Here is a 24,109-nt window from a genome sequence, read left to right as displayed (position 1 = left end):
TTTTTTGATTTTATCAAGTGTTCTTCTAATCTACGCCCTATTTCGAGCGCAATCCATGATTTCATTGAGTTTGACAGTACCACGGACCAAATTTTTTCGGTACATAGAGGTCCCCAAGCAAACTGCCACGAATACCAACGCACAATCAATCTTACACAAGTCGATTTCCTCAGACTGAAAACGTATCGATGTTTATTTGACGTTATTGAGCTTTCGGTCAACGGCAGGCCAACAAGGAAGTGGTTGTTTTGCAGCAATTCTGTTTATATTTGGATTCTCACAGCAAACAAAAGCAATGTTGTGACAGTTCTCACAGCAAACAAAGAAAATTTTGTCAACATTGCACTACTACGCAGGCAACTGGATTGGTCTATTGACGTTGTACTGCAGCTGTCATGGTACTCCCGGGTTGATCTGAGCATTTTGGTTCCTGTTCGTTTCCCCAATGTTGTAAGTTTGGTCTGTCTTGTTGTCGCCTTCGCGTGCTATAATTGATAGAGGTTATAAATCACGTATAAAATATGAAGTAATGCACGGATTCTTCGGTATTCAAAGCATATTTACCTTGAAATCAATCTTATACAGGGTTCAAAGCAGGAGCAGCTTCTAAAGTTCTTCTAAAATCAAGCGGGCGCCATCTTAGGATTTGAGCTCAACATCGAATGTACGTACACTATGCAGATGTCAAAATGAACTCAGGCACCTACGTGAATTCCACGTAAGCGCGATAGGTAACCTCAGTAAACATTACTGAGTCACTATTTGATGGTTATGAATGGTTTAGTGATCTTTATCTTAGTCAGGTGAAGTGGAGGTAAAATGAATTTGGAATGATCTACGTGATTTTTCACGTAGCAATGACGTTTGGATTTTTTTGAGTGTAAGAATTGCACTACGATCCAAATGAATAAGGGATGGGAGTTTCCGCTTACTCTCGAAGTGCAATTTTAGCAGATCTAGTATTATTGATCAATAACGACGCCGGCCAAGTCCTTACAGTCAGTTGGGATGGGGAAGGAATGTTAGAGTGTAATGATTGTTGCTTCTAGAGACCGAGAATACCTCTGCATTTTCACAATCACCACGGGAAGGGTGTTTATTAGTGAGGGAGGAAAAGATCTGGGAGTCACCTCTGGTCGGTGATGCGATCCATGGACAAGGGGGAAATATACGACTTATATTTAAAGCTAGTTTTGTATTTTTGTCTCGAGAAGTTTTAAAAAATACGTCAACATTCACAATGTCGAACAATTCAAAAGATAATTTTTAATAATGTCAAAAAGAGAAAAATATATGTATATTGAAATTCTAGAAAGATTCGCGAATCAGGCGAAACTGACAAAATGTACACAATTTAAGAAAATATAGCGTTGAAATTGTAGCTCGATTGTCTATTCACTGCACATCAACTATTCCTCTATCGATAATTTAACTATTAAAAAAACGCAAATTTGTAGAAGACGAAACTTCACCTCATACCAAACCACACACTTTATTGATTACGCCTGTGTTTTTGTTTATCAAAGTGATGGGCGCATCTGAAATCGAAATCAAAACACGGCGAGAGTAAACGGCGACACTGCAAACAAAAAATAAACAAGGCGTACATGGCGGGCTTAATAGGGCGATATTCAAAACTGAAAAGGCAATAGATGGCTCTTTTTCAATGGTAGTAAAAACGAAATCCTGAAGCAAAGAAAGCACCACGGAAGATAAACTAATCACAAAAAGTTATGTATTCACTTTACACTTGATTTCTAATCACTACTTTTTTGATTCAGTTTCCTAATTGCAAGCAATTTACGATTTTCATTGTTTTCCATACGTTTTGACAGTTCTACTACCATTCTTCCATGCGCTTGTGTTGAAAGTTTGAGAAATTTGAGAATCCAGCGTAGCGCGATCAGTGAGTGGAATAGAAACATCAGTGTCGCCGCTCGGCGGCCGGTAAGAGAAACTGAATGTTCGAAAGGTTGTTGTCTGTAATTTTTGCCGCTGGCGCCAACTGTTAGCGTTTGAGAACAAAATAAACAGTCGTTACCCTATTGAAACCAGAATGTAAACACGGCGCAAAAGTAATAGGCGACACTGAAAATAATATCGATTACAGGCTCATAACATTGGGCGATACTGGCATTCTTGAGTGCGTTCAAGGCGAAACCTTATAATATATTTTTAGTACGAAATAGCTAGGGAAATTGTAGGAGATGTGTGTGGTATTCATGATGATTTTAAAACTAGGTTTATAAAATGTGTATTAAAGTGAAAAGGTTAAAGTTTGAGTATATTTTCTCCAATTGGGATTAAAAATTGCACATGAGAATTTTATTGATTATTTTCTCATTGTTATTGAATTGTCAGATAGGCCCTTATCGCGAATCCCTCTCGAATTGTATAAAAAAAAGCATAATGCCGACACTTATACTGCCCATAAATGCATAACAGTCCCACGTGAGTTTTCGTCAATTTTTTGTTAGTTACGGGAAACTTCATTAAATTGTATGTACTTTCATGGTATTATAAGAAAACAGTACGTTTGTTCTAGAAATGTGAAAAACAACATCAAACTTGGTCTGTCCCACGTTACTAATAAACGCATGTCAGTCTCGCGACTTGTGTGATAAGGACTCGCGAGCAATTGTGTTAATAAGGAAGTCAAGTAAGTGAAATATATTTACCCACAATTCGTCCCCTTAATGCTACAACTTTTAGAGTTCAATTTGTCGAAACATAAATCCTAATTAAATCTTGCAGATATTCACAGATCATAAGCGTGTGATTTTTTCTTGTACTTGTAGCGATGCCGCCGTCTTTGAACATCCGTTTCACGCTCTGGCAAATATAGCTGGTTTGCTCTCGTGAATCCAATGCCCAGAGCACCGTGTTGAGACACCCATAATCGACAAGCATTAGTTGGTGTGATGAAAGGCGCTTATTGGTGACCGTGTATCTCGCTTTCAATTCTTTTTTTGTTCTCTTGCGTTTTTGGCGAGTTCATCAATGGCCGTATAACTTCCGTCTGAGTCCATTTCATCAGTCCCCGCCGCATATTCGGTGTCCTCCAAAGATTTCAAATAGCTTCGGTGGAAACTGAAAGGTGTCGTCGCCACCAGCATTGCGGTCACAGCCGTCCTTACTGTTGAAGCCAGCGCAGTTGTCTTCTGAGCCCACGTCATTGTCCAACGGGTCGCCATTGGCCGATATCCTGCACTCATCCTCGGAACTAGCAGAAGTACCACAACTTTTCAAATAATCTAGAGCAAACATTTCCGCGACTTTTAATGTGGACACTAAACTGTCAAAACAACAATAATTCACGTGTGAAGACCGATGCATCATATCATATATCATATCATATCCGACTTTCTCAAAAACAAATAACGAGCGGTGGAAATTCTACAGAGCAGAAATGCAATTGCTGTCCTATATTGTAAGAACTAACATTGGAAACGTTCCAGTTATAATCTGCCCATAAATGCATACCAGTCCCACTAGCAAAACAACGCACCTAAGAAAAACGCGATAGAAGTCGTGAACACTTTTTTGCTCTATTTACTCCAATTAAGTTGAAAAAACGATGTTTTCGCACCCAAATTTGCACTCAAATGGTGCAATGAACTATTGATTACAGTATTACATACATTTTGTTTATTAATTTTCTCAAATAATTAGTTAATTTGCGAGAAAATGTACGCGTGACTAATATGCGTTTATTTGCTCTTGAATGTACGAGAATAAACGCATAACGGTATCAGTGCTTACTATGATGCATCGGTCTTCACATGTGAATTATTGTTGTTTTGACAGTTTAGTGTCCACATTAAAAGTCGCGGAAATGTTTGCTCTAGATTATTTGAAAAGTTGTGGTACTTCTGCTAGTTCCGAGGATGAGTGCAGGATATCGGCCAATGGCGACCCGTTGGACAATGACGTGGGCTCAGAAGACAACTGCGCTGGCTTCAACAGTAAGGACGGCTGTGACCGCAATGCTGGTGGCGACGACACCTTTCAGTTTCCACCGAAGCTATTTGAAATCTTTGGAGGACACCGAATATGCGGCGGGGACTGATGAAATGGACTCAGACGGAAGTTATACGGCCATTGATGAACTCGCCAAAAACGCAAGAGAACAAAAAAAGAATTGAAAGCGAGATACACGGTCACCAATAAGCGCCTTTCATCACACCAACTAATGCTTGTCGATTATGGGTGTCTCAACACGGTGCTCTGGGCATTGGATTCACGAGAGCAAACCAGCTATATTTGCCAGAGCGTGAAACGGATGTTCAAAGACGGCGGCATCGCTACAAGTACAAGAAAAAATCACACGCTTATGATCTGTGAATATCTGCAAGATTTAATTAGGATTTATGTTTCGACAAATTGAACTCTAAAAGTTGTAGCATTAAGGGGACGAATTGTGGGTAAATATATTTCACTTACTTGACTTCCTTATTAACACAATTGCTCGCGAGTCCTTATCACACAAGTCGCGAGACTGACATGCGTTTATTAGTAACGTGGGACAGACCAAGTTTGATGTTGTTTTTCACATTTCTAGAACAAACGTACTGTTTTCTTATAATACCATGAAAGTACATACAATTTAATGAAGTTTCCCGTAACTAACAAAAAATTGACGAAAACTCACGTGGGACTGTTATGCATTTATGGGCAGTTTACTTATGGCGACTTAAAGAGAAAACACAAATTCAATCTCTGATGATAAACTTTTCACTTGCCCCACCTGATAAGAAAATTGACGGTGTTTAAATTTAATTATTTTTAGGTCTACGTCGAATTAATTCTAAAACTTTGTTTATTGCAGTTTGAAACTGTCACAGAGGACAACTAAGAAGTGGTACAGGAAATTATTTTCTGCAACTTTTTTCCACTGAAAATATTAAAATAAGATTGTACGCCGCCAACTTGTTACGGAGTAACAGTTGAGAGGTTAATAATTTTTCACTCTGTGGTAGTTGAGCATTACACTGAGCAGGCCGTGCTTTGAAAAGAGTTTATTATTATTATTCAAGCTGTCAAGTCAAGAAGTACCACATTGGCGACGAGTAAGAACCCACAACCGGAATTTATATAGGAACAGAACGGACCTCAAGTTGTTTCTGGACTCATCGATTAAGGGTAACTATAAGGTATACCTGCATTTCCGACGGATAGCATCTGATCGGATCAGGTATGAGGGAAAACGAAAAGTCTCGCCTAAAAATAGGGAGACGCCTGACCGGCGGATGAAAATCCGACCGGAGAGGGCAAGAGAAATGTCTCGCCTAATGGTAGGGAGACGCCTTAACGGTGAAAAAACCGGAGAAGGCAAGAATGTCTCGCCTTAAATAAGGGAGACGCCGAAATGGTGGATGAAAATCCGACCAGAGAAGGCAATAAGTATGTTTCGCCTCATGAGAGGGAGACGCCTTAACGACGGTTGAAAAATCAGTCGGAGAAGGCAAGGAAAATGGCCGGTAAAGCAAAACTGTTTTTCGTAATGGGAAAGAGACAAGTGAATTATAATCCAATCAAAAATGCAGATCTGAGGGAAAGGCCATATTATTAAAATAATTAAATCCTGAATACTGATCTGAAAAGACAGACATAAGGGATTAGATACATCAGTGGCTGAATAATTCAGCTGGGAAGGCAAGTGTAACTAACATTTTTGCTGTTAGTTTAATGAAGTTTAATGCCCATATTGATATGGTTCCAGATATGTTCCTAATTGACCACTTCCCCCAGGGCACCTGGAACCTTCTATAGAGTGGTCTATACATCTAATGTATATATAGAGTTCTGAATATGCTGCTGGAAACATTATTTTTAAGGTTGATGCTCACTTGGATATAGTTCTGGTTAATATTTTCATAATTGGAAATACACACATGACTGACCATGTTTTCCGGAACCATTTTACGGAAATGGTCATATTTCTAAAGATTTCCAACCAATCTTGATGCGTCCGGCGGCATTCAACTTCCTATTAGTTCTAGTTTCTAGGAAAATAGTAAACATCTATCCAACTTAACACCGCACAAAAATACAAGCGACAGAAAAAATGACATTTAGACATCTCCGGTGTCCAGTGGCCAATATGTATGGCCAAGCAAGTTCCTGAAACAAGACCAAATTTGCCGTCGACTGCTTCCAGATGCATCCAATTTCATCAATTTTTCATAAAGTTATGAGCATTTGAATTTAGGCAAAATTTTGCTTATCTCAATCATTTTGCCTATCCCCTGTATCATCTAGTCCATTTAGAGCAAAAGCACATCTTCTGTCGAAGAAAAGGAGATGTGGTAGTTGAGCATTACACTGAGCAGGCCGTGCTTTGAAAAGAGTTTATTATTATTATTCAAGCTGTCAAGTCAAGAAGTACCACACACTCTATTATGCAATAATGGATGAAAAATCTCAAAAATCTCTTAGCTATCGTAATGTTCTCAATGGCCTCAAAGGTTTACGCATGAGTTTGAAACGTTAATTCACATATTCAGTAAAATATATCAATTGTTTTCACTTACCCCATTTACCCACTTGCCCCGCGGTACCTTATAGGGGAACTTACGTATTCTCGGCTGTCTAAGCCGAAGCCGCGCTTCTCTTGTGATTTTTTCGGACATCAGCTGACAAATTACGTGTTTGTTTGTTTACATTTATGCGCGGATCAATTCTCTATCGATTTACACCGATAGACTGTCAAGTGATATGTCTGCCTCTGATTTTATTTTTTAAATGAACAATTGAATCTAATGATTGATGCAATGTTCAAAGCCACTATGACTGAAGCAGTCCAAGCTGGGGTGAAATTTACTTATCAAATTGTTATTGGATTACGTTTTTCTAATGGATCCAAATAATAATTTAAATATTTTAAATTGGGATGCTCGTTCTTTGAATGGTAAAGAGGACGAGCTGTTTAATTTTCTTACAGCTAATAACGTGCCAGTTATTACTGAAACATATTTAAAACCTGGATCCAAACTAAAAAAAGATCCTCCTAACTTTTTTGTTTATCGTAATGATCGACTTGATGGGGCATGTGGGGAAGCTGTAATCATCATTCATAGGCGTATCAACTATTTTCGTCATTTGAAACTAAAGTTTTTGAAACTTAAGGTGTTTCTGTTGAAACACAGCTTGGTAAATACACTTTCATTGTTGCCTATTTGCCTTTTCAATGCTCTGGACAGCAAGTTAATTTGCTCCAAACTGACTTGCAAAAATTGACTCGCAATAAGTCAATTTTTTTTGTCATTGGAGACTTTAATGCCAAACATAGGTCATGGAATAATTCTCAAAGTAATTCCAACGGCAGAATTTTATTTGATGAGTGCTCTTCAGGATATTTCTCAATTCAATACCCTGATAGCCCTACATGTTTTTCCTCTTCTAGAAATCCATCTACGATTGATTTGGTCTTAACTCCCAGGTCTTAACCGACGCTAGTCATCTTTGTAGCCAATTAATTACTCATGCTGATTTTGATTCTGATCATGTCCCTGTTACATTTCAAATATCCCATGGAGCAATTCTCAATCCTATCAGCTCCACTTTCAATTATTTTCGAGCCGACTGGAATATATATGAAACATATATTGGCTCTAATCTTGATGTTAACATTTCTTTACAAACTAAACTTGATATTGACAATGCTCTTGAAACTTTAACAAATTTCATTGTTGAAGCCAGGATAATTGCAATTCCAAAATGTGAAGTAAAATTTGATTCCGTGATTATAGACGATGATCTTAAACTGTTGATCCGCCTTAAAAACGTGAGGAGAAGGCAATTTCAACGCACTCGCGATCCTGCTATGAAAATTATATGGCAGGATTTGCAGAAAGAAATCAAAAAACGTTTTGCACAATTAAGAAACAAAAATTTTAAAAATAAGATTTCTGAATTGAACCCTTTTGGATATTATCTAAAATTTAAGCCAATACCGGCATTGGAAGAGGAAAACAAATTATTACTAACTAATTGCGAAAAAGCTCAAAAACTTGCTATGCAGTTTAAAAGCGCGCACAATTTTAATTTAGGATTTACTAATCCATTCAAATCAAGCTACTCAGGACTTCAAAAATATTCTCAATCCAGAGAACGTTTTCGAAAATTCCTAGGAGACTGATTTGGAAGAAATGAGAACCATTATTAAAAAAAAATTCGAAAATATGAAAGCTCCTGGCGATGATGGAATTTTCTACATCCTCATCAAGAAGCTTCCAGAAAGTAGCTTATCATTAAACCAAAAGCTCTTTATTTGAAACCTTCAAGTAGACATGTTGTCACGATGAGAGGGGTTCCAATAAATTGGTCAGATGAAGTTAAGTATCTAGGGCTCATGCTAGATAAGAATTTAACTTAAAAAAATCACATTCAAGTCAAATGTAACAAATGTATAAAATGTTAATTGAAAATCGAAACTTTGTCTTAAGAACAAGCTTTTGATCTTCAAACAAATTTCCAGGCCAGCCATGTTTTTTTTCTGTACCAATATGGACTAGCTGTTGTAATACCAGGAAGAAAGCTTTGCAGAGGATTCAAAATACAATTTTGTAAATGATTCTGTAGCTCCCTCCCTGATAAAGTTTGGAATGATAGGTACTAATTAAGAAATCTAAAAAAGTACTCCTAAGGGTTCATCCCACGACTTCTTCAGAAATATTTCCAGAAATGTTCACGAGAATTTCCCACGGGTTCTGAAATTTCTTCATAAATTTCTTCATGGGCTTCGTGGCCGTGCGGTTAGCGGCGTCAGTCGTTTAGGACAATACGCCTAAACGACTGACGCCACGGGGTGTGGGTTCGATTCCCACTCCGGTCGGTGGAAATTTTTCGTCAAACGAAAAATTCATCACTGGGCTACTGGGTGTTATGTGTTGTCCGTTGCCTAATGTTAGTGATCGTTCAGTCTGTGCAGCCTTTGGCTGAAGACGGTGTAAATTGTCTTTTTTTTAATTACTTTACAGGTTATTCTTACATTTCTTTAGTAGTTCCACAGGATATTCTTAAAAGGTTTTCTACAACAGTTATTTCAAAGATTATTCCAATCATTCCTTGAAAAATATTTCATCTACAGAGTCTTGCGGGGGTTTGTTTGAATAATCGCGTAAGACCTTATTCAGATCATTCTATGATTTTACACAAACTATTGATTGTGGCCAGTATCAGATTTTTCCTACTTCTTTCATATTCTTCAGTGGTGATTCCCCAACCTCAAGTCTACTTGTTCTACGAACATAAGTTTATGAATATTTACAACATTTTACATCAATTCATGACTTTTTACATTTTTTACAAAATCTTAGTTGGGAATGGTTTAAATAGTTGAATCCAATCATTTATTTGTAATTTTTCCAAAATATTAATTTTTAGTGAGGTTATGAGTCGCCCCTGATATTACGAAATATTATGGGTGGTCATATCATCATGAAATTCCAGAGACTACCTCAGGATTTCTTCCAGATTCTTTTTGACTAATTCTTCCACTGATTTCTCCAGTTTTTATTATTGTAACTATTTTCAAAAAGAGTTTGAATTTGTATGTAAATCACTTTTGAACAATCCCTCGGCAAATTTGACTTCGGGATGAGCTATCATGATGTGGTTGTGGATGTGGTTTGAAATCTTTTGAAATCATTTGTAATATAAAAATTAAGATATTGAAGGGTAATACACTTACGCCATACTTAGAAAAAGAGTAAGTTACAAGAAGCTGTTATTTTACCATCACTAAACAATCTAATTTTCTAAATGATGTTACCCAGAAATTTGAATGATTTTTTTTTTCAAATGTTTTAGCAATTTGTCTAGGAAATTCTCCATGATTTGGTCCACGATATCTTTCAGAGAATCTTGTGAGAGTTAAGATGAAGACGAATCGAATCCAAAATTCGAATTTTCAAGAGCACAAATCGGAAGAACCGAATACCCGTTCAACCTGAAAACTTAATCGATTGGTCACCACCAGCTAGTGACCAATCGATTACGTCCTCAGCTTAAACAAATGTTGGGTTCTCCGGATTTGGGCTCTTGAAAATTTGAAGTCCGGCTTCGATTCGTCTTAGAGTTGCTTTAGAACCTAATCAAGTTTCATCAGATGTTAGAATTTTTGAAAGAATCTTAGGAGGAATCTCTGTAGTAATTCCTGAAAATATTCTTAATAAATTTCTGATTAAATTCTTAAAAAAATCCTGAACGACAATTTTGTAAGAAATCCTTAAAAAATCCCTAAAGAGAAAATACTGGTTGAATTGTAGATGTTATAAACTAGAATTTTGGTGGAATTCCTTGAGAATACAATGGTTGAATCATTGCCTAAATTCCTGGAGAACTTAGGAGTTTGCTTGAAAAAAGAAATCTGTAAGAATCTATAGAGGAATTTCTAATGTAATCTCTGAAGTAAATTGTGTAGTTTTCCTTAGAAAAATTCTTAAAGGTATCTAAAACGGAACTCTTGAAAAACATCTTGTTGGTCGTTTTTTGGTTCTTGTGTACCTACTCTCTATTTGGCCTCTTTTTTCAGGCACGAGATCCCTGAAGTTCTTTCTTTCTATACATTTAGTCGTTATCATCCCTGCTAAAGATGTCCGTTTTTTTTCAGGAGGAATCGTCCGGACACGCTAAAGAGCTAAACAAGAAGGAACAAGTGATCAACAAGTGGCGAGAGCAGCAGCTCAAAATGAAGCCTCACGTAACGATTTCCGAGCGACTGGAACATCTAAATGTGAAGAACGTTTGGGATTGAGATGGGTATATCTTCAATAGCTTAACAGAAGGTTAGTTCCCTTGTTTAACGTTCCAGGTGAACGACATTTATTTAGGCTTCCGTATGTACATAGCAAATAAATACAAATTCAACGTAACAGTGGCCGCATCCGCTTCGAGATGGAACGAAAGAACATGGTCCAAAAGTAGGTAATACTGCTAAGCGTACTTTCGATGCATCTCAATAACAAAAGTAGTTTACTTGATCCAAGCGAATGGATCCGGACTGAGCTGATCCTTGTGGAGTGTTTTTCCCTGCGAAAGATACTCAGCAAACTGTGACACCACTGGATCCCGTCCGCAAGATGCCATTCCGATAACTTTTCCGTTAGCGTCCAAATAGAAGGCAACGAATTTCAATTGTTCAAGATCACCCTCTATGATTGTCTCGTGAGGTCTTCCATATCCGGCATATCGGAAGCCCTTTCCAAACAGCATGGTCCAAAAGTATGGAACTGATTTCAGTTCAGTGGCTTTTCCGACCATATTCAGAGCAGCCACCTTTCCATGATACTGTGCCAAAGGATAGTGGCCAATTGTAGCAGGTTCATTGTTATTGCAAAACACTGGCGCATGAGCAATGTCTCCTCCGGCGTAGATCCCTGGAACATTCGTTTCAAGGAAGCGATTCGTGTCGACAGATCCATCCTTGTTAACCTTAACACCAGAACCTTCCAAGAAAGTGGTAAACAAGGTAGATCCTATTCCCATGATGCAAAGATCTGCTTTCAGAATTGTTCCATCGTTCAATTCAACCGAGGTCAGCTTACGATCGTCGTCCCCGATGCAACGCTTGATGCCTGAGTTCATTATGAAGTGGACACCCTTTTCCTTGAACCATTGCATTACCTTGGAGCCCACTTGTTCGCCAAAGGATTCAACTAGAGGAACAGCACCTCGACCAATAACCGTTACTTTAGCCACCTTGTTCACGCAATATGCCGCGGCTTCGAGTCCAATGAAGCTAACTCCCAAAACTACCACATGTTTGTCCGGACTTAGCTGGCCATTCACATGCTTGGAGTGTTCGTTCGATCGCAGAACGCAAACATTGGGCATATCAGCACCTTCAATTGGAGCTTTCCTTGCCTTTGATCCCGTTGCAATATAGACCTTGTCGTACTTGATTTTGTAACCATTGCTAAGCGTCAACTCCCGGTTGGCGCTATTTAACGAGGTAACCTCCGTCCCTATCATAGTCTCGATTTCATGCTCGGCGTAAAACTTTTCATCTCGCAGCAGCTTTTTCTCCAGGTCAAAGTCCATAGTTTTGCTCACCAGGATGCGATCGTACGGTAGGCAGGGCTCTTTGTTAATCATGATGACTCGACCTGTGAAGCCTTCTTGGCGCAAAGCTTCCGCACAGATTGCTCCCGAAGGTCCTCCACCAATCACCACAAAGGTCCGCTCATCTTCCTTTTCCTTTTTGACCATCGCCTTAGTACGTTTTCCCGATTGAAGCTCCGAACGTTTGGCACGAATTTTTACCTGCAAAGTACAGATAAGATTTAAAACATAGATTAATATCAGTGAACCTTGTTGAGCGTTTAAAACACAATATGAATTTCTCTGGCTCATGACCCCAAAGGTCACTTTGGTTGCAAAAGGTTCCAGTACATTTTTACGATGTTCTATTACTCCTTTTTTCTCAAATTCGCTTTCCCTAAAGTCGTTTTCGGATTTCCTTCAGGACTAGCCATAAAGTAGTAATAAACACAATATGGGAAGTATAGGTCGGATTGATGTTTGGTCGAATGGCAATAATTTTGGCAATAATAAAAAATTAAGTTTTCACGGTACTCTTGAAAATATTTAACTTTTTATGTTTTTTATGGAATATATTTTATTTTCCGTGTAACTAACGGTAAAACAGATTTAAAATTATTTTTATACCTTCGTCTATGATAGGTTGATTGTAGAAAATTGTAAAAGATACGACTTTTCGTATTACACGGTAAATGAACCCCAGGCATTTGTAGATTACAAAAAAAAAAATACAATTTTTCAAACATTTTTTAAAAATACAAAAAAGTTTCATAAGTCATGAAAATGTTTCTTTATATGCGTAATCTAAGCCAAGGCTTAAGCCAAAAATAAAATTATTTTTATTTCCGTGCTACGAAAAATTACACAAAATTCAAAAGTGTGACGGGTTGTCTAAAGGCGGGTTTAGGTATTAGAGGGTTAATTATGAACTCAATTCGTAACCCTCCCCTTGGTTATGCGACCTTGCCGCGATGGGAGGGCATAATCCATTAGCCCATATGATGGAAACCAAAGGCGTAACCTGTAGTGGTGGTATCACATTTTGGCATTTTTTGCTTAAAGCCGCGTCATAATTCATACGGCATAGACGCACTAATATCTCGGATGTGATCCAACGGACATTCTGCGTCATTGATAGAATTGATGCCCATTTCAAATAATTAATCTATTCGAAGTGGACATTAATACTATTGGCCTTTTGCTAACCAGAATGATCCGTAGCCACTCTTACTCTTACTATTACCTAGCTAGATACATAGTTATCATATACTACGTAGGGAATACTTAGGAACCCTTAGGAAAATGACTAGTAGATTCACTGAGTAGAAATAAGTGGCGACAATCTTATTTTAATATGGTTTTTACATTGCCATAATAAGAAATACCTCTTTTGTAACAACGGTATAAATAATCTAATTCCAGCTTCATTTTCGCAAAATTTACAAGTAGAAAGTAGGCGTTGTGAAGCATTGCATTTGCCACCGAAAAGTGAATCTTGTAGAAGACTGTAATAGAAACCTAAGGTAGCCTTACTCTTAAATAGTCACTATAATAATGACTATTGAAAGTAAGACGCTGAGATCGATCATTAGAGTAAACTTGCTAGTTCTAAAAATTGTTGAACAGACAAGGGAAGCGACTTTTTTTAAGGGTATATGAACGTAATGACCAATAAATACTTTTAACAACAAAAATGAAATTAACTAGAACTACTACTAAACAGCCTAATTTTGTTCAGACTTGACGACAATTGACATTCAAGACAGGAGTAATCAGAATAGCGCTTGAATGACAAATTATTCAAAACCATTTCGACTAGACAGTATTAGTAATGACACTACTACACTACTATTTCAAACAAATTCTGATGGAGCTGCTGATTTTCACAATGCTTCCTTTTCTCAAAAGCAAGGGAATGTGGGTACTTTTCAAAAACTACCACGTCACAATACTAATAAAAAAGCCGTGTTCATGTGGGCGCCATTGCCTAGTCCGTCTGAGTATTGGTCCTGGTAGTGGGGAAACTTGGCAAAAGCCAGACCGAGGGTTCAGCCTTGACAAGCTAAGCTGTCAGGCAGCTCCAACTGAACACCATACAAAAAAAAAACAAAAAAAATATGAACTCAATTCGTAATTATTCTGAAAGTGGCAAAATAGTTTTGATCACGTAAGCACGATCGAATATGATCTTAATTTGAGAGTATGAATGCATTTTGAACAATATTTAAACTAAATGTGGACAAACTAGAATTTTGGTCAAGCACCGCCTGTCCCCCAGTTTTGGACAGCTTGATTTGTTGATATATTTGTAATTTTTGCACTAGTGTCTCACAATACATTAATTTTTCATGGATTCAGTCGTTCATGATATCAATCGTGTAGTAAAAATAAGAAGAATGAACATTTAGTACAACATCACAATTTTTTTTTTAAGGCACTCTGTGCTCGTGGCTACTACTGTGCCGAAATCAGTTGATCTGTATCTTCTTTACCGATACAGATCTATTTTTAACTTATCTATATTTACATCTTCTTTCACTCTCTTCTACTCTTTTACTCTCACACCGAGCAGGTAGGAGAGAGCTCTGCTGTTAGTCAAGGCGGCTGCAGCTCCTCCTCTGGCTACAGAGTAAAATCCACACATCTTGCTGTTAGTGAGGCTAGCGCCTGCGAAGAGGGTCAGTTTGTCTCAGTCACCATCTGATACTGACGGAGGATGGATGTGCTCCCCAAAGCACAGTCCTCCGTGAAGCGTCTTCTGGTGACTGGACGGGTTTTTTGTGGAGGGGCTGGGAATCGAATCCATGACCTTCCGCTTATGAAGCGAAAGCGTAACCTCAAGGCTACAGACCCTCCTATCGTAAAATTTGTTATTTTTCACCATATAAGAAAAAGGTGTTTGATGAACATTTTGCCAAATAAGTAAAACTCACATTGTTCTTGTAAATGTTGCAAATGCATTAAATAAGCTATGAAATCCTATTCATGGAGTAAAAACAGTCGATGATGTATGAATTTACTGAAATCAAATTATTTCTAAATTGTGTCTGGTATTTGGAGCCACCTTTTATGATTGGCCAATTTGGTACTACAGTCGACTCTCCACATCTCGATATCTCTCCCTATGTCGATAATTTGTTCGGTCCCTTCATTCTGCATACATTTTCACTCTCCATATCTCGATATCTCCCTATCTCGATGTGATTTTCGTTCCCGATTTTCTCTCCGTATGTTGATATGCCCATTATCAAAGGATACTAGACTAGATTTTACGGATTCAAAGCAATTTGCAAATACGAAATGACGTCTGTTTATTTTCAATTTTCCTAGCGACGGGGTGATTTTCAATCTAGTATTCAATAAAAATTTGTTCTGTGTTGATCTCTCCCTATCTCGATGGTCTCTTCGATATCGAGATGTGGAGAGGCGACTATAGAATACATCATCAAAATTCACATTTATATTTTAAAATTTATTTTTGTGCGCTACAAAAATGATAATATTTATCATAAATGTTATCATTTCCCCCTATTTAGCTTGAAATCACCTAAATTACATTCCTTGGACAAACATGCCAATGACTTCGAATGATAATAAGTTGATAATTATTTCAATCGAGAATAATCAAACGAAAAATTCTGTCTGTCTGTCCCTAGTTAGCGATTGAAGGAAAATCTGTTCAAGAAACACTAGTGCCTACATCAATGCAGATTTCTTGCACTCCATCATGTTGTTCTAGCATATGCTACCTTCAGTTGTACAATACTATATATGTTTCCCTCTTTCCAATGACTCAGTTACTTTGTGTTAACTTTATGGTCAAAATGTCACTTTGTACAACAATCTAGAAAACCACTATTAGACTAAATCCTCGACTGAATTCCTTTTCGACCAAATGTCATATGCTGCTTAAAGCAAATAAATTCTATCCGACCAAATGTCATTCGACGAAATGTACTTTCGACTAAACGTCATTCGACTACATGTCATTGATTCATTCTTACGAGGTTTTCTTTAAAGTATTATTTCAAAAACCGTTCCAGCAATTCTTGCAAAGATTGTTTTATAAACCTTTCAAAAATGTATGCAAATAATTTTTAAGTAATTTGGTGCAGTGTGTATTCATCTAGCAATTTCACTAAGAGCATGTAATTCTTCGAGGCACAGTCGACAGAATTTCTTAGCAATTCTGGGTTTGACGGTGACGAAGTAGAATGTGTACCATAATATTATCTGTCTGTGAAACACATCACCTTCCCAATACTTTAATACACCTGCAACGGTTTATGATTTATCACAGTGATTTCCAAAGTGGGCAACATCGCCCTCATAGGGGCAATTTTTACGTCAAGGAGGGCGAAAATGTGTACCTAAAGTTCAATTTGAGGGACCGAAACCTTCACAAAGCCAAAATAAAAAGTACATTGTTGTTGGATGCTTTCTTCGCGAGATTTGTGGCTTTGAAGTTTAAGTGCAATCTTAGAAGTTGATTCCAAACTGTTTTACCTTAATGGTTACATTTTCAATCATGACAGACGAAACAATATTTTTCATACAATATGTTCTTTATGCTCTCATTTTTTTATTCTTTAGATTAGGGAAAATTAAAGGCGTGTCTAGTAAATGAAAACATATTATTTTAGAAGTGAGAATGCTGTTCTGAAAGTTGGACATCTTAAATGTTTAAATAAATTTTCGAGCTTTTTTCAGTCTTGAATGTTTTTTTTTGGAAAATTTCAATTTTTACAGCATTTGTCGTTGTTTCGGCAAGCCTCGTTGAATAAATGTATGATTCGATAACAAAATATTAACTATAAGCAATTCACGTGTAGTTCAAAATAATTGTAAATTTTAGTTCTTTGACTTTAATATCAAAGTTTAGCATGAATGATGACTAAACTTTTTGCTTTCCTGCAAAAAACTTTAGCCTTTTAAATCTTTGATGAATATTATAATAATAGTAAAAAGAGCTATTATGGCAAAACTTGATATTGTTTTTTTCTCATGAATTATTTAAAAACAGTTTTCAAATATCCAAATAATGACATATTTTACTGTGATGAAGAAATTTTTTTTTTTTTATATTTAATGCTTTTCAGTATTTTCGCACAAATAACAAATTTTACCATGATAGTATATTTTGTTATTGATTAATTGTCAAAATTAAGTCGAATTTTGTTCATTGTTCTTCTTGCTGGCATTACGTCTCAACTGGGACAAAGCCTGCTTCTCAGATCTTATGAGCACTTCCACAGTTATTAACTGAGAGCTTTCTTTGCCGATTGACCATTTTTGCATGCGTATATCGTGTGGCAGGTACGAAGATACTCTATGCCCTGGGAATCGAGAAAATTTCCTATACGAAAAGATCCTCGATCAGCGGGATTCGAACCCACGACCCTCAGCATGGTCATGCTGAATAGCTGCGCGTTTACCGCTACGGCTATCTGGGCCCCATACTATTGTTCATTGTACTATCTTTAAATAGGCTTCGTTTTAATTGGGCTCTCGTTAAGTGGGCTATAGCGCACTTTAAACGAAGACAAACGTCACTTTTTGACATAAAGGTCGAATTATCAATGTTGGTAGCCCTGAATTTCCCTCCCCTTGGTTATGCGACCTTGCCGCGATGGGAGGGCATAATCCATTAGCCCATATGATGGAAACATATTCATATGGCATAGACGCAATGATATCTCGGATGTGATCCAACGGACATTCTGCGTCGTTGATAGAATTGGGGGGGACGCCATTTGGCATAAAGTCATTTGGCATAAAGCCGTTTGGCATAAAATAATTTGGCATAACGGTCGTTTGGCATAATAGTCATTTGGCATAATGGACGTTTGGCATAAACATTGAAAACTGAGTTGCTATGTTTTTGGCATTACCATTGCTAACATTCTCATATGTGATTTTCCCTTCTTTTGGTCATAGGCTGTTCTTTCTCATTACGTTTTTTTTATCTACTTCGTTTATTTGAGAGGCTCAATTGTTTAATTAAAAACTCCACGGAGCCGAGGATCTTGTTTACAAAATTTGTTATTCTAAATATAAACCATTTCAAAGAAATTCAATTATAAGATCTACGGGAACTTTTCTTCCTAGGCTGTGAATCAGTGCTGGAACTCGAGTTCGCAAATTTGGCTCGCCGTATGTTTGCTGTTTCATTTTCAAACGCTTCCTTGATGGCAAGGGCAGCCGCTTTCATTTTTTCCATGCTCTCCTGCCGCTGCGTTTCCTCGTTCGAAGCCAGTTTAGTTCCACACAAAGTTAACTAATTTTGTTCCATGTCGTCTGTTTCCGAAGGCATGTCGATAAACTCCTCATCGAGAACTTCGATTATTTCGTCCGTCGGTATCACTTCTTCTGCCGGTAACGCTTGCTTTCCGGAAACTACCGCAGCGTACGAATTCGCTGACTTATCCTGCTTCTTCTCTTCCTGCTTCCTTTCCCGAGTTTTTCGCTTTGGGCAGGAGTCCCTTCGATGTCCCACAGTTTGACACAGAAAACAAGTGTCTTTCAGACCGTCGTAGAAAATTTTAGCTTTCCGACCCACCATTTCGAGAGTTCTGTTTGATCTATCGACCTTGACGCTTGCTCCTACGGGGGCGAGCGACGAAGGCAGGATCAAACATGTCGCGCGTCGGTTTAGTAAGTGAAAAAGTGGTGTGATCGGTTAGTTCGGTTAGAGTAAGTGAAAAGTGTCGCGATCGGTTAGTTCTGTTTGATCTATCGACCTTGACGCTTGCTCTTACGGGGGCGAGCGACGAAGGCAGGATCAAACATGTCGCGCGTCGGTTTAGTAAGTGAAAAAATGGCGTGATCGGTTAGTTCGTTTAGAGTAAGTGAAAAGTGTCGCGATCGGTTAGTTCTGTTTGATCTATCGACCTTGACGCTTGCTCCTACGGGGGCGAGCGGCGGAGGTAGGATCAAACATGTCGCGCGTCGGTCTAGTAAGTGAAAAAGTGGTGTGATCGGTTAGTTCTTTTTGATCCTTTGACCTTGACGCTTGCTGCTGGGCAGTGCGTCAAGAAAGCCAAGTTTTTTTTTCCCTTTTCGGGTCGCGCGCCTTTTTTTTCTGAGTGCTTTTATATAGCCAAGCAAACGAGTGAAGCTGAGAGTGGAATGTGGCTGCACAGTGAAGGATAAAGGATCAATTGGTGAGCTCGTTTCATGCTACTATTTCTAATCTATAAAATATCCCGAGTAACGCACGTGTTGTGGTTGATGCGTGTTAGCTCTTATATGACAAAATATAGTCTTATAAGAGTTGACGGGCATCAGTTGTAGCATGTGTGTTCTTTGGGATGTATGACTGCACATTTAATCGTTACAATTGTGGGACCTAAATATGAATTTTCAACAAACTATGAATTGTTCGTCACTGTGAGTGTCGACACAAACTCTGATTCATGAATTATTTATGTTTCACATTTTTTTATTTTCAGAACACCCCTTTTTACCTTTATTTTTGTAATTAAAAAAAAACTTTGAATGGTTCAACACTACAAGTGTAGACTTGCGAAAAGTTCACTTTATTCAACAAACTTTGGATGATTCGCCACTGTAAGTGTCGGCATAAGAATAAGAGTGTTCTATGATGTTCCAACCAATCAAGTTTTTTGTTTCTTTTCAAATAAGTAAAATATAATAACACATGCTTTCGACCTGACAGCTGTAGGAATGTTACATTTAGGTATTTGTTCAACAAACTTTGAATGGTTCGTCACCTCAAGTGTCGGCATAATTTTCCACTACATAGAAATTGTTCATATCAAATGAAAATATTATATTTGCAAATAAGCATGTATATATCTCACAAATCATTATTTATCATGGTCTAATCGCTTATCAAAGTGAATCCTGTGACCCAACGATCCTTCCCATTAACAAACATCCCTCCCAGTAACCTTTGTGGAGATGCAGAGGCAAACACGGTCTCCAAATAGCAAAGGTTACACACTAACATTCCTTCCCCCAATCCCACCTGATTGCAAGGACGTGGCCGGCGCCGTTATTGACCCTGTATAAATAGAGGCACTGAATTATGCACATTGAAGAAGATTATGGCCAATCCCAGCCAAACTTCTAGTTGATTCTTTGTGCATTTTCACTGACTTCGGTCAATCACGGAATAGCAACCATTGATATGTGTAGTCAGTCTAAGCTAAGCTAAGCTAAGCTAAAGCTTTCCGACCCACCATTTCGACTGAAGGTGGGATATCTTTCTTGACGTCCATATAAACTCCCCGCACTCCTGTGAACATATGGTCGAGGCCCAAATTCGGAGGGAATTTTTCTCGTACCACATGTTCTATTTTGCCGAATTCTCCGAGGACAGATAGTAGCTCATCGTCAGGTAGTTCCGGCGGTAAATCGAATACACGTACATAACGCATACTATCACCTGCGATCGTCATTCGCACCTCTACTGTTGTTCCACTGGCATAGACAAACGATCGTGGTCCCGCGTTGCTTTCTAGTGAATTCATCATAGCTTCCTGGGTTGTAAACTTGATGAACAACGATCGATCACGCGCTGTTCGGTATGTTGTCTCCATTAATGCTACATCCGTCTCCAATTTCTTGATAAAATTGGCGATTTCGATCCAAGACGGTCGTGGGCTTCCATTTGGGAAACGAAATTGAACGGTGTTCACTATCATCACATCAGTCATGATGATGTACAGATGTAATGTATACAGCAACGAATCACTACCGACGAACGGCGTAAAAGGGTTTCTCATTACGTTGTTAAACTAGGGGTTGCATTGTGACTACTAACATTTTCATTGACAATTTTGCCTTCTTTTCTACACTCAGGCAAATTAATTAACGAACTTCATAAAATTTCCCTTATGAAGCCTGGAAAAATCTATAAAAGCCTGTTTCAAAAGGCTAATATGGATTTTATACCATTGAAATGGGAATCATAGTGGAAAAAATAGTTGAATATAATGAACGCCTACAAATTTCATTGCGCCCCTTATGAATTCCATTGCTATTATTAGTAATTTCCATTGAAATGGTAATTATAATCGAGTAAGAAGTTAAACTTAATGAACACTTACACATTTCAATGCGTACCTTATGATTTTCATTGATTTTGTTAGCCAATTCTATAAAAATGATAAACAAAATCGAGAAAATAATTGAGCTTAATGTACAATTACAAATTTCATTGTGCGCCTTACGATTTCAATTGTTGTCATTAGTGTGAAAAAGTTATAAGACTGTTATTATGAAAACGTGGATAAGCGTGCTTAGTAGAAATTGGAAACGCTTACGTTGATTGCGGATTCACTCACTGACGCCTGATCAATTTTCTTCGATATTTGCAAGGGTAATATTTTAGTAAATATATTAACAAATTTGAAGTTGATACAAATTTTATTTTTCAGCGGCAGTTTGGAGTTTACAATATAAAATGAGAAAAGCTGGACGAAACATGAGTGATTCATAGAATATCCAACCGAATAGCCAATCTCAAAATCACCGCTACCGTTGTCACCCTACATAATATTACTAATGGAAACAAGTATTTGGAAACGACAATACGCACTTTTTGTGGAAATGAAAATTTACATTATTTGCAAAAGCATATTTCAATAAGTAGAGAATGATAATTCAGCTCACATCTTACAAAATAATTATGATTAAATCAATTGTACATTTTTCGAATATCTGATTCGCATACCAACTAGTAAAATCGAACTTCCATTTCGAAATATCGAATTTCTGAACTTTGGCCAATTTATTTCTCAGCATGTCGAAGGAAAAATCATCAAAAGTTTCATCAATATGCCGATTGAACAGCATACTGTTTATAACAATTTCCGTTATAAATAGTAATGTACTTCATACTACAGAAGTATTGAATCCATAAAATTTTTTGTCAATGTTCATAATGCTGGTCTATGGAATAAGCAAGATATTACAATGGCATAATTTGGAATAATTCATAATGCGAAGTAATGAAATGCTTACAAATTTCTTGTGGCAAATAAACATAAGTGAAAATAATGAACTTCGTTAGTACTTTTGCCTGAGTGTACGTTGGCATTATAACAACCAACATTTTCATCGACGATTTTCCCTTCTTTTGATCACCAGATCTTTTTTTAAGTAGCACTATTTAAATTTCTAATTTCTTTTCTTTTATACCGAACGTCCATTATGCCAAATAAACATTATGCGAAATGACCATTATGCCAAACGACTTTATGCCAAATGATTTTATGCCAAACGGGGTAGCCCCATAGAATTGATGCCCATTTGTAATAATTAATCTATTCGAAGTGGACATTAATACTATTGGTGACAATCAGTTTGCATTTTGCTAATCAGAATGATCCGTAGCCACTCTTATATTAGACACTCTTATACTAGACACATGGTTATCATATACGACGTAGGGAATATTGCTCTGAGAAAAAAAGACTAGTAGATTCACTGAGTAGAAATAAGTGGCGTCAATCTTATTTTAATATGGTTTTTACATTGCCATAATAATAAATACCTCTTTTATAACAATGGTATAGAAAATCTAATTCCAGCTACATTTTCGCAAAATATACAAATAGAAAGTAGGCGCTGTGAAGCATTGCATTTGCCACCGAAAAGTGAATCTTGTAGGAGACTGTAATAGAAGTCTAAGGTAGCTTTACTCTTAAATATTCACTATAATAATGAATATGGAAAGTAAGACGCTGAGATCGATCATTAGGGTTCACTTGCCAGTTTCGAGAAATTGTTGAACAGACAAGGGAAGTGACTTTTTTCTTCAAGGATTTATGAACGTAATGACCAATGAATACTTTTGACAACAAAAAAACGAAATTAACTAGAATACTAAACAGCCTAATTTTGTTAAGACTTGACAACAATTGACATTTAAGACTCTATCTTACGTAAAAGACAAGAGTAATCAGAATAGCACTCAAATGACAAATTATTCAAAACCATTTCGACTAGACACTTAGACAATATGAGTAATGATACTACTACACTACTATTTCAAAAAAATTCTGATTTTCACAATGCTTCCTTTTCTCAGAAGCAAGGGAATATGGGTATTTTTCAAAAACTACCACGTCACAATACGAATAAAAAAACAGTGTGGGCACCATAGCCTAGTCCGTTTGAGTATTGGTCCTGGTAGAGGGGAAACTTGGCTAATTTTAAGAGAAGGGGTTCATTCACAAATTTCATAACGCAAATAATGGCCATTTTTGACGCCCCCCACCCCCCTTGAAACGAATTTTGTAAGAATATATTTTAAATTTTGTATGAGCTGTAACATATTAAAGACCTCCACCCATCGCCTTCAGCGTTATAAAATTTGTGAATGGACCCTAGGTACATCGAATCAAAAAAAGTGCTCTGCACCGAAAATGTTATCGATTGGTCACCACCTGTCCTACGAGTGACTAATCGACCAACTTTTCAGCGTTAGCGAATTTCTGGTTTTTAGATTTGTATTGTTTCATATGAGGTGTGGTTTCGGTTCATATTCACGATACACCTTAATATGCTTAGTCATGCTCATAATGCTACCGAAATATGCATTTTATGACTCTGGCACCTTGTACCTTATTATTGAACACTTCTTCTATCCAAACGACGTGGAACTTATATCTCTCTCTTCTCAATCGTTAGAGAAAATTCGTTTGGATAAATTTCTAGATAGATTGGCTAGGATATCACAATTAAAAATAATCGAATCTTACCCGGCCTTGTTCCACGGTGACCTTGAAGCACGGCAGGGAATCCTGACCCGGAAAGTCCTCGATATCACCCGTTTCGATGTTGAAGCATGCTCCGTGCCAAGGACAGCGCACTCTGCCCTCGCCCAGCGCTCCCGTCGATAGCAGCGCTCCATAGTGGGAACATTTGTTTCCGATTGCCGACAACTTGCCTTTTTGTTTGACCAGTAGCACCTTGCCTCCGTCCACCTCGAAGGCCTTCATCTCATTTTCGCCGATGTCATTCTCGTTGCAAATGAAGTCCTCAACGTAGCCACCATCCGGCGAGGCGCCTCCGGTAACTTTGGCTGCAATGG

The 24,109-nt window shown here is 37.6% G+C and overlaps 2 protein-coding genes and 1 long non-coding RNA gene across 5 annotated transcripts in view; 1 reads left to right on the top strand and 2 right to left on the bottom strand.

Moving 5' to 3' along the window:
* Window positions 1-10,877, top strand: part of LOC5574439 (ribosomal protein 63, mitochondrial) — a 15,386-nt gene extending 4,509 nt beyond the window's left edge. The window contains exon 2 of the mRNA XM_001661404.2: window positions 10,616-10,877. Within this exon, the coding sequence (XP_001661454.1) occupies window positions 10,616-10,759 (144 nt within the window). The 3' untranslated portion in view covers window positions 10,760-10,877. The remainder of the gene's footprint in view (window positions 1-10,615) is intronic.
* LOC110679847 lies at window positions 368-697 on the bottom strand. Its single transcript, XR_002502751.1, has 2 exons — window positions 565-697; window positions 368-485 (listed from the first exon to the last, which is right to left on the bottom strand). It is a non-coding gene; the product is annotated as an uncharacterized LOC110679847 (long non-coding RNA).
* Window positions 10,796-24,109, bottom strand: part of LOC5574438 (apoptosis-inducing factor 3) — a 26,942-nt gene continuing 13,628 nt past the window's right edge. For all 3 annotated transcript variants that reach the window (XM_011495285.2, XM_021855728.1, XM_001661402.2), the window contains exons 2-3: window positions 23,778-24,100; window positions 10,796-12,267 (exon numbers count right to left, since the gene is read on the bottom strand). In XM_011495285.2, the coding sequence (XP_011493587.2) occupies window positions 10,978-12,267; window positions 23,778-24,100 (1,613 nt within the window). In that variant the 3' untranslated portion in view covers window positions 10,796-10,977. The remainder of the gene's footprint in view (window positions 12,268-23,777; window positions 24,101-24,109) is intronic.

Source organism: Aedes aegypti, chromosome 3 (genome assembly GCF_002204515.2).
Source record: "Aedes aegypti strain LVP_AGWG chromosome 3, AaegL5.0 Primary Assembly, whole genome shotgun sequence".
In the NCBI taxonomy this organism is placed as follows: domain Eukaryota; kingdom Metazoa; phylum Arthropoda; class Insecta; order Diptera; family Culicidae; genus Aedes; species Aedes aegypti.
Note: the sequence above shows the minus strand (reverse complement) of the source record. Positions and strands in the feature narration are given on the sequence as shown.